Source organism: Nilaparvata lugens, chromosome 7 (assembly GCF_014356525.2).
Source record: "Nilaparvata lugens isolate BPH chromosome 7, ASM1435652v1, whole genome shotgun sequence".
NCBI classification, from domain to species: domain Eukaryota; kingdom Metazoa; phylum Arthropoda; class Insecta; order Hemiptera; family Delphacidae; genus Nilaparvata; species Nilaparvata lugens.
Genome location: NC_052510.1, coordinates 1,710,694 through 1,721,057, shown reverse-complemented (window position 1 = coordinate 1,721,057; position 10,364 = coordinate 1,710,694). Strand labels below are relative to the sequence as shown.

Below are 10,364 nucleotides of genomic sequence, written 5' to 3'. Positions count from 1 at the left end.
GCTTATTAAGAAATTTGCTACTAATTGCCGAAGTTTGTTGAAAGATCTTAGTTGACACTGTGGTTTAAACTTGGCTTTCCTATGATTTCAATTTATACATTTTTTACTTTGTTGTGGTTCAGACAGTGTGTTACATGTAAATATTTTTAAAAACACTAACTTTTTGTTGGAGTGTTGAGGAATACATTACACTCCTGAGGAAGAGATTTATCCAACAAAAAGTAAGTGTTTTTTTATAGTAGTTATATGTAACACAGTGTCTCAACTACAACAAAGTTATTATTTATTTATTATTTATTTATTTATTCATTTATTGTATAAGATACTATAATCATAATACAATTATGACATTGGAGGAAAATTAGTGAAAATTAGTTATTATTATTTAGTGTTTTGTCATGGAAAGCAACATCAACATTTTTTACCTTTTTAAAAATTACTTTTCATAATTTTATTCTAGTTTTTGCTCGTTACTATGGTAACACAAACTTTGTGATAGTATTTCCAATATTATGAGATATTAAACATAATTTTTTGTTTATTTTGAGTTGAAAATCAGTCTAGTTGGAAGCTTTCTGAATTTTTTCAAAACATAAATTCAAATTTTCAAAGCAAGTATTAGAACTTCCACTTTGTAAAAATCCAAAAGATTATGTACAATTTTTCAAATGATGGTAAGTCATAAATAAGATAATGAACACTAATTTATTTCTTATTTTAGTACAGTTTCTCTTGGAGTTCCAAAGCACAAATTCAGTTTTAAATTTAATAGAGCATGAATTACTACACTGTATCCAATTTGGCTTGTAATTATTAGTTTTGTATCACTTCATGTTTCTACTTATCCAATTCATCAGCTGATTCATTTTCAATATGTATCACGGAATCTAGAATACATTCTATACAAGTAATACAAGGGATATTCCTTGGCAACTTGACCTATAAAACAAATAATAAACTTTTATATCTTATGCAAATTCAATTTTATAAGAGCCAAAACACTTTACAACATTACAACAAAATTATGCTCGTAAAAATACAGAAAATAATACTTGTCAATAATGCTGGTAAAATACAGGAAATAATAGGTGTCAGGCTGATGAAGCTTCCCTTCAGGAGTGAATTGCATTCTTGAATATTCCAAGAAAATTAAGTGTTTTTCATATATTTACAAGTAACACAATGTCTGAGCTGCAACAAAGAAATTAATACTTAAGTTTTAAAAATACAGCAAATAATGCAGAATCGATAGGTATTATATTGTATGAATTATTATTGATGCATTATCAATAACAGTGGAAATATTACATTATTATACAATGAAATTTCTTCTTCTTCTTCTTCTTCTTCTTCTTTGGCTTTACAACCCAGTGCGGGACACAGCCTCTCTCAACTTCTGCCTCCAAGCATCCCTGTCCAACAATGAAATTTAAATGCTATAATTTTATATTTTCTCAATTTTATGATTACATTAATTTGATGTTTTTGATAAAGCGGCACAAATTATTTGTCACCAGATGATAAAAGAATCACAAATACAACCACACAACAGAAAAAATGTACACCTTGTTCATCAAGAAATGATAATCAATCAAACTCCAACAAAACTTCCTTCACTAATATAGAGGCTAGAAGACCTCAAGATCATCCTAACATGAATTTATCTCAACCAAGTTTCAATTTGAATCCGTTAAAAGCCTCTATCAATCCAGAGGCTATAAGGAGACCTTCAAATACAACAACACAAGTCAGAAACCCATCAAATTTAATTCCAAATATGAGAAATAACTGTACTGATCTAGATAAAATGAGATTTGGAAATTTGAGCCGACAATCTGTATCCAAGACATGTGCACCTACCTCTTTTAAAAGTGATAGTTTTCCACCACAAACTCAAGTGATGGAAAACTCAACACCACTAGCTCAAGAAGGAAAAACCAGTTTTCCAGAAAATATTAGTCCTTTTCAAGGGGGAAACAGCAGGGGTTCAACAAATTTAGCTTCTTTTGAAAATAATATGAATCTCACATCTTCAACAAACCTGGGAAAGAATAGTACTTTAAATCCAGTTTCACATGAAGAGAAAACTAGTTTTCTGGAAAATATTCGCCCCTTTCAAGGGAACCTAGAGATTAAAAATAGTGGTTCATCGAATTTAGTTTCTTATGGGAATAGTATGAATCCTTTATCCATAAAGATGGGAAGGAACAGTACATCAAATCCAGTTTGTGATAGAAATAATATGAATTCCACATCAATAAACATGGGAAGAACCAGTACATCAATCCCAGTTTGTGAAGAAAACAGTACTATAAATCCCAGTTTAACATCGAATAACATGGGATTTAATGGTAACAAAAATCCCACAGTAACATTTAAATGTCCCGATTTCGATGAACTGATACATGCATTCTCATCAAGCAACCAAGAAATTAATAAATCAGGAAAAATGCAGAATAATCGCGGAAAAACAGCTTTCCAAATTAAAAAATTGAAAGAGTCTGATTTTGACGAATTGATGAGAACACTGGCTGAGGATAATTATTTTAGCGATACTTGTAGTGAGAGCTCTAACTATTTATACAGTGAAACGGTGAAGGAAGAAATGAAGAAATTGGATAAATTGGAATTGGAATTTTCTGGAAGTTATAATCAAGAAACTACAAAGGTTCCTGAATATGATAGAGGATTGGATAATCGAGGAGAGGTAACAAATGTCTCTCAATATAATAGAGGATTGAATGATAACACATTCTTAGTTGATGATACTAAATTGAATAAAATATCGGTAACAAAGGTTCCTGGATATGATGCAGAATCGAATAAGTCGTTTTCAGTTAATAATAATAGTAAAGTTGAAGGCAAAATTACAAATAATTCTTTGAACGGAGCGGGGAAAGCTGGTAAATTAAGTGGAGATTGTTGCAGAAATTCTGCTCAAAATGTGTTATCAAGGAGTCAAATTAATGGAGTTACAGGGGTGAATTTAACACCAATGAGTCAAACTGGAATCATAATGAGTCAAAATAGAGTTACAGGGTATCAAGATGAAGTAACAAGGAGTCAAAATGGAGATAAGGGGAGTCTGAATGTAGCACCAATGGGTCAAACTGGAGTCATAATGAGTCAAAATAGAGTTACAGGGAGTAGAAATGAAGTAGCAAGGAGTCAAAATGGAGTTACGGGGAGTCTTAATGTATCACCAATGAGTCAAACTGGAGCTTTCTATACAAGAAGTCAAACTGGAAATACATGGAGTCAAAGTGAAGTAACAAGGAGTCAAAATGGAGTTACAGGGAGTCTGAATGTAGCACCAATGAGTCTAACTGGAGCTTTCGATACAAGGAGTCAAACTGGAAATACAAGGAGTCAAAGTGAAGTAACAGGGAGTCAAAATGGAGTGACGGGAAGTCAAACTGGAGCTTTCGACACAAGGAGTCAAACTAGAAATACAAGGAGTCAAAGTGAAGTCACAAGGAATCAAAATGGAGTCACAAGGGGTCAAAACGGAGTAGAAATAAGTCAGAATGTGCCTCCCAGAAGTAAAGATTATGATGAATTGATCCAAGCTTTTACAAATGAAATCAATGGTTATAATAATCAAGGAGCCGCTAAATTTAGCAAAAGTAAATCTCAATTTGATGAAAAAGGTGGTAAATTGAGAGGGAGTTGTTGTAAAATCTCGAACGAACCAAAAACATTAAGTGGTTATGATAAATTGATAGAGATTTTCTCTAGTAGGACTGTAAGTGATAATAAATTGAATGAAAAAGTCCCGTATCAAGCACCCAATAGAGTCCAGAGTAGTAAAACTGTTTTAAACCCAGAAAATTTGTGCATTCCTGAGAGATCAGATGTGATGAAATCGTTGAAAGCACAGCAGAATAATGTTGAGAGTAAAGTGATTGTAGACCAAGAAAGTGAAGGAAGTTACTTGTCAACATCTACAACGCAAAATTCTGAAAAGAGTTTTGATTGTGGCATGAATGAGGTAAATAATAGTATAGTATTCATTCATTTCTATAGGTCTCATTGATTCATCAAGAGATTCATGATGAGCTTCATCAAGTTATATATTTATTAAGTTATACATTAATAGCCTACAATATTGTATATAGAATCACTAAAGTACAAGATTTTCTATGATGACAAAGTGCATAATGTCCTTTTTGGTCATAAGAGAAATTAGATTTTTATTAAATCACTTTTTACTTTCCTTGCCCTATTACCATAGGTAAGGAAAGTATTGCTTTCCGAAAAAAATTAAGGTACCCCAATTTCTAAATTTCTATACGTTTCAAGGTCCCTTGAGTTTTGGGTATCGGTCTGTATGTATGTGTGTGTGTGTGTGTGTGTGTGTGTGTGTGTGTGTGTGTGTGTGTGTGTGTGTGTGTGTGTGTGTGTGTGTGTGTGTGTGTGTGTGTGTGTGTGTGTGTGTGTGTGTGTGTGTATGAGTGTATGTGCGTCTGTGTACACGATATCTCATCTCCTAATTAACGGACTGACTTGAAATTTGGAACTTAAGGTCCTTTCACTATAAGGATCCGACACGAACAATTTCGATCAAATGCAATTCAAGATGGCGGCTGAAATGGCGAAAATTTTGTCAAAAACGGGGTTTTTCGTGATTTTCTCGGAAACGGCTTCAACGATTTTGATCAAATTCATACCTAAAATAGTCATCGATAAGCTCTATCAACTGCCCCAAGTCCCATATCTGTACAAATTTCAGGAGCTCCGCCCCATCAATGCAGATAGATTCCCAATTATCAGGCTTCAGATACAATGAAACAAAAAAAATCAATGAACAATTAATGTTCAGTAACATTTTCACCTAAAATTGAAAATAAGCTTTAAATTCGAGAAAATGTGATTATTCAATTGCAAAAATTATTGTTGATTCTATTAAATCATTCACTATGAAGAGATAGCAGACCTCATGTGTGTCTCCAAGGTTATTGCCCTGTCACCAGCTGGCTCAAATATTTGAATAGTAGACTTGAGATGCGCGGGAACACTAGCGTCAGGTGATCAATTTTCATAACGGCAAGGAAAGTTGTTGTGTGAGTGCGCCACACCAGATTTTTGCTATTAAAAAGTACGACTAGCAGTCAGATGTTCCACAATAAATAAATTAATCATTCACTGTGACAACGAGATCTTTCGGCAGGTCCGCCGAAATTAATTAATTTATTGTAAAAAATCTAACAAGTCTTTCTTTTTAATAGCCAAAAGTGATTTAATAATAAGCAGTTTGTTATGAAAAACAACTTTGAAGAATTTTTTTGTTTACTTCAAAATAATAATTCAAATTGATCGTGTCATCAAAGAGAATAAAGCTGCGTTTACACCAAAGTTAAAAACAAAATGTTAATAACTTAATCCTTTTAGATTATATTATATTGAACATATTTATTTATTTAACGTATGGCAGTATACACAACACATTTATGATCACAAAATTCGAAAAAAAAGAAAACAATAGAAAATTCATATATAAAACGAATGAAAATATCTTAGTCACTTTTGACCTGGAAATTAGAGGCATGCTTCCAGGGTATTTAAGTAGGCTATTGATGCTGGTTTAGCCACCAGGAAATCTTCATGTGCACCCGTGTATGCTGATCTGGGACACTCCTCCACTATGTGTCTCACAGTCTGGACTGCTCCACACTCACAGAAAGGGGAGTCAGCCTTCCCCCACTTATGCATCAGATAGGCACATCTACCATGATGAGTTCGTACCCTATTCAATGCCGACCATGTTTTACGAGGCAAATCGAAGCCTGGTGGCCTTTTGGTTACAAATGGGCTGTCAATGTTCTGCTTTGCTGACCACGCTTGTTGCCAGGCCTCAGTTAAACGGAAACCTGAATCTAAGGCTGTAATTGCCGTCCTAACCGGTGGCTTACGAGATTGCAGACGGCTCTGATTGGCATCTTGTATATCCTCATGTATTGGCAGGCTTCGATTTTCCTGAAGTTATTGAACATAACTTATCATACACATGATGAACATATGTGTTTGTCAAATTCCATTCAATTTAATAGAATCTATATGAATTAAGTTATTAACATTTTTTAATAACTTTGGTGTAAACCCAGCTTAAGAGAGAACGGTATCTCTACATGGTATAATATTCAATTATTCTGGATCATTATTGACTAATGTCATAGAGAAACAATAGCGTAAGTAGATATCCCATGGTATAGGGAATTTATGTCGCAACTTTTACTGTTATCTCAAGCCGATTACTGTCGACTATTGTCAATTTTTACTGTTTTGTTGGGGTGATAGTGTATGAACGGCACTATTTGAGAGACTACCAGCGTCACACAGCTGCATAGGAAAGAAATACGTGAACTATCGGCTTGGGATTACAGTAAAACTTGCGACATAAACGCCCTATACCATGGGATATCTATGCTATCGTTTCTTTATACTAATGATTATTTATATTATTAGTCTTTATTTATTTGTTCAATGTTTCAGGTTTAGCAGCAATTTTTGTGAGACATTCTAGAATTTATCAGTTATTCTTGAATTTATCGAATTATAATAATAAATTATCATTTATTACAGAATAGGGTATATTATTCATTCATTTGATATATTCATTCATTCACAAGAGAATTATTTTCTACCTGATTAGAAGAACAAACAATGGCTTGTAATCGAAAGATATTCTTGACATAATTTATTGATAAAACAAATCATAAAAGCAATACAAGTGAGAGAATTGGAAAGCAGTAGGCCTACTTACAAAGAATACATACGATAACATGAGAAAATTATTATTTTATAACATAAACAGTTAAATAAACTACTAAATGCTATTATACTACACTCTTACAACTACTGAACTACTATATTACTAAGTTGAATATACAGTATCACTTAATAAATTTTACACAGAAACTGGTTAACAATGGTTTACAATATTTAGAGCGCTGTGTTGAAAATTAAGTTATAAGCCTTTCTACATAATTTTTTCTATAGTTTATCAGGTTTTGATCTGTTTATATTGTTCATACGTTGAAATAATATTATTCCACTGTTCTTAAGCTTTTGCGAACATTCAGTGGAGAATGCAACAGTGACTTCAATAACATGACAATAGACGACCCTCGATGTCAGAAATGTCCTTCTAGGAAGTCTCTCAAATCTCTCAGAGAGAATAGAAAAGAGACAGAAAAATGTGAAAATGTGGAGGAGAATGAAGAAATAAAATCAGATAATTTACCCAGAACTAAATCTGAGCATGTTATGGTATTGCTCAATCAGGCAAGTATTGGATATTTTTTAATTGAGAACAATTATTAGAAAATTCAAGACTTTTTAGAAATTCTAAAGAAATTGCAGTCTTTATGAGACGTTTGATCCATTTAATATCCCAGATTTTAAAATGTGAATATTTCCTATTTTAGTGATAATAGATTTTGCACAATTTGAAACTAAATTGGGAAATTGAAGAAGTTTTGGGCACAATAGCCTGGTTTTTCTTTTCCGATCATTTTATTGTTTTTGCTAACCTAATAAATAAATGAATAAATAATATGGAATATTTCTTCTATGTTTGGTAATGAGGCATCTAAATTTTAAAATCTACTTTGTAAGAACTGGAAATTTTGTGAAGTGAACAACTACAAGACTTAACCTATTTCGGACTATGTGTAACCTTATCTAAATTTGGGAGAGGAATAGCACAAGGTTACCTTATTTTTTCTCTCCCTATCATTTTTATGATGTACTTATTGTATAAATCATTAAAGAAAAAAAGAATAGAATTATTTTGTGTATCCCGAATAGTAACGGATTTATGAGAGGTCACACAGTAGGTTTGATTGCTCAAATGAATCATATTACAGTAGATTAATGCTCTTGTACTATAGTGAGGTCCAAGTTATAATGGCAGTGTTTGTTTAGCAATGGTATTGCTATCCTTGTCTATCATTCAACAAAGCGAATGGCCCTATCTCTTTATCGCTTTGCTCTGTTGCCAGATGGCCTTCTAACAATGTAGAATTAATAATTAAATTAACAAAATATTTCATCTTAATTTTGTAAATTCATTATGAAATAGTTAAACATCTAATTGATTATTTCAAACGAGAATGAACAAATAATATTACATCAATGAACCTGTATCAGCTACCGTCTATAGAAGGCATTGACAAGATAGAGGATCGGCAACGTTGTTCCGCTATCTTACTCTACTGCCATTATAACGTGGACCTCACTATAGATTGTATAATATTATGCTATTATTGATTGATATGTCATCATCACTGTCTTTGAAAAATGTTGAATAAAAATACTATTTTATTTATTTTGAAGTTGCTTTCCATGACGAAACACTATATAATAACTTTGTTGAAGTTCTGACACTGTGTTACTTGTAAATATTTGAAAAAAACACTTACTTTTGTTGGAATGTTGAGGAATGCGTTTCACTCCTGAAGAGGAGCTCCACCTCAGGAATGAAATGCATTCCTCAATACTCCAACAAAAGTAAGTGTTTTTTCAAATATTTACAAGTAACAACAGTGTCAGAACTTCAACAAAGTTTATTTATTTATTTTATTTTTGTATTTTTAGCCGGTACAATGTTTTGTAATAATATTATGTTGTGTGAAATAAATCAATTTTTGAATTGAATTGAAAAACTATTGTGACTTCATATTGACTGAATTTTCTTACTATATTTCCTATTTTCTCTATCCTCAGTTGGCTCCCACACCTCTCAAATTGATACCAATCAAGAAAAAGGTAAACAAGGAAGAATTACCATTGATGAGTGAGACGATAAAGTGTGCACTAAAACAAATAAAAGAAGTGGATAAAAAAGCTGGTGATCTATTTCTAAGTCTCATTGGTAAAGAAAGGCAGTGTACGAACATAAGGAAACAGAAACGATTGCAAAATTCTTTGGTAAATTTTTGTTCTACAGTCACTTTTGTTAATATTATATTGATATTATCTATTAATCATATTCATTTCATTAAAAATTACCATCTTCTAGAATACCATTTTCTAAATTACCATATCTAGAGTACTCTTTCTTCTACGGTACTATCTTCTAAATTACCATCCGTCTCAGAGTTCTGATAGGATAACAATGTGTATCATTGAGAAAAGATATTCTAAGACGATCTCCCATGGTATAGATCGTTTATGTTCCAAATTTCAAGCCAATCAATGTCGACCACTGTCTATTATAACTGTTTTGTTGGGATGAGATTGTAAGAATGGCACAGTATGAGAGACTACCAGCGTCATATAGCTCCACAAAAACAACTACTGGGACTATCGGCTTGAGTATTTAACAGTGACATTTGGATCAGAAACACCTTGCAAATTAGATATCCTCTAATGCTATCTTTTCTGTATGATATTGTTGAAAAAGAATATATGAATGTGGTATTTATACTACTCAAATTTTTATACGATAAAGATTCATCTTTCAACTAGAATAATATAACTATTTTTTTGAAACCATCTTCAAAACATATTATATATGAGACATTTCAATCTTTATCAACCCTTCTATTAATATTTAATGAAATGTATTGGATATTTTTTTCCAGCGAAGGAGGTCTACAGAAAGAAATGTGACTTGTCAAAATCAAAGGGAAAAATGCAGACAAGAAATTTTAAATCCAAACATTCAAAGAAGTATTATGAATTCTCAAAGATACAGACAAGAAATTCTAAATCCAAACATTCAAAGAAGTATTATGAATTCTCAAAGATTTTTACAGAGAAGAGCTGCAAAAAAGTATTCTTGCAAGAAGGATTTACCTATAGATTGTTGATGATATTTTTTCCACAAAACTATATTAAAATCTTCACAAATAATAAATATTTTGAAGCTGAATGGTACTCATTTTTTCAATGACTCATCAGCAGAACAAATTGCTACCAAACTAAAACATTATTTATTGGTGGCGTAAAAGATCATATTTTATTGAACATTTTTGATCAGGACTTTCTCTACACTGGTAGATTATAATAGGAGGTCCTGATTTGATAGTTTTAATAGAACACGGTTCAATAGGAAGTCATATCTTTGATAAAATTTGGTCAAATATATTTCTGACCAATCAACAGAGTCCTTCAAAATTACATCAAGTTTATGCTCTCTGTTATTGTTATCAATTAGGTGATAATTTAATCTCTACCAAGACGGATTTATTATTTATTTGCAAAAAAAATTAGTTGAACAATAAATTACCGGTACCGTAACTAATATAGTTAATTTAGGGCTAAAGTGAGGTCCCCGTTATAATGACAGTATTTGATCAACTTTGGTTTTACTACCCTTGTCTATCATTCGACAAAGCCGGTGGTACTATCCTTTAGGT

The 10,364-nt window shown here is 32.1% G+C and overlaps 1 protein-coding gene across 2 annotated transcripts; it reads left to right on the top strand.

Moving 5' to 3' along the window:
* Positions 1–389: 389 nt before the first annotated feature.
* LOC111060544 lies at positions 390–9,863 on the top strand. Of its 2 annotated transcripts, XM_039433420.1 has the most exons (5): positions 390–674; positions 1,518–3,991; positions 7,066–7,284; positions 8,728–8,931; positions 9,588–9,863. In XM_039433420.1, exons 1-5 carry the CDS (start codon positions 653–655, stop codon positions 9,813–9,815), a joined length of 3,147 nt encoding a protein of 1,048 aa, XP_039289354.1. In that variant the 5' UTR covers positions 390–652; the 3' UTR covers positions 9,816–9,863. The 2 variants fall into 2 exon arrangements, with proteins under 2 accessions (XP_039289354.1, XP_039289355.1); XM_039433421.1 differs by lacking the exon at positions 1,518–3,991.
* Positions 9,864–10,364: the final 501 nt, after the last annotated feature.

Excerpts from the sequence above, each read along its gene's own strand:
- LOC111060544 (XM_039433420.1), top strand. The coding sequence starts at position 653 with ATGTACAATTTTTCAAATGATG. Across the intron at positions 3,992-7,065 it reads TTGATTGTGGCATGAATGAG|CTTTTGCGAACATTCAGTGG; the intron begins GTAAATAATAGT and ends ACTGTTCTTAAG. Across the intron at positions 7,285-8,727 it reads TTATGGTATTGCTCAATCAG|TTGGCTCCCACACCTCTCAA; the intron begins GCAAGTATTGGA and ends CTCTATCCTCAG.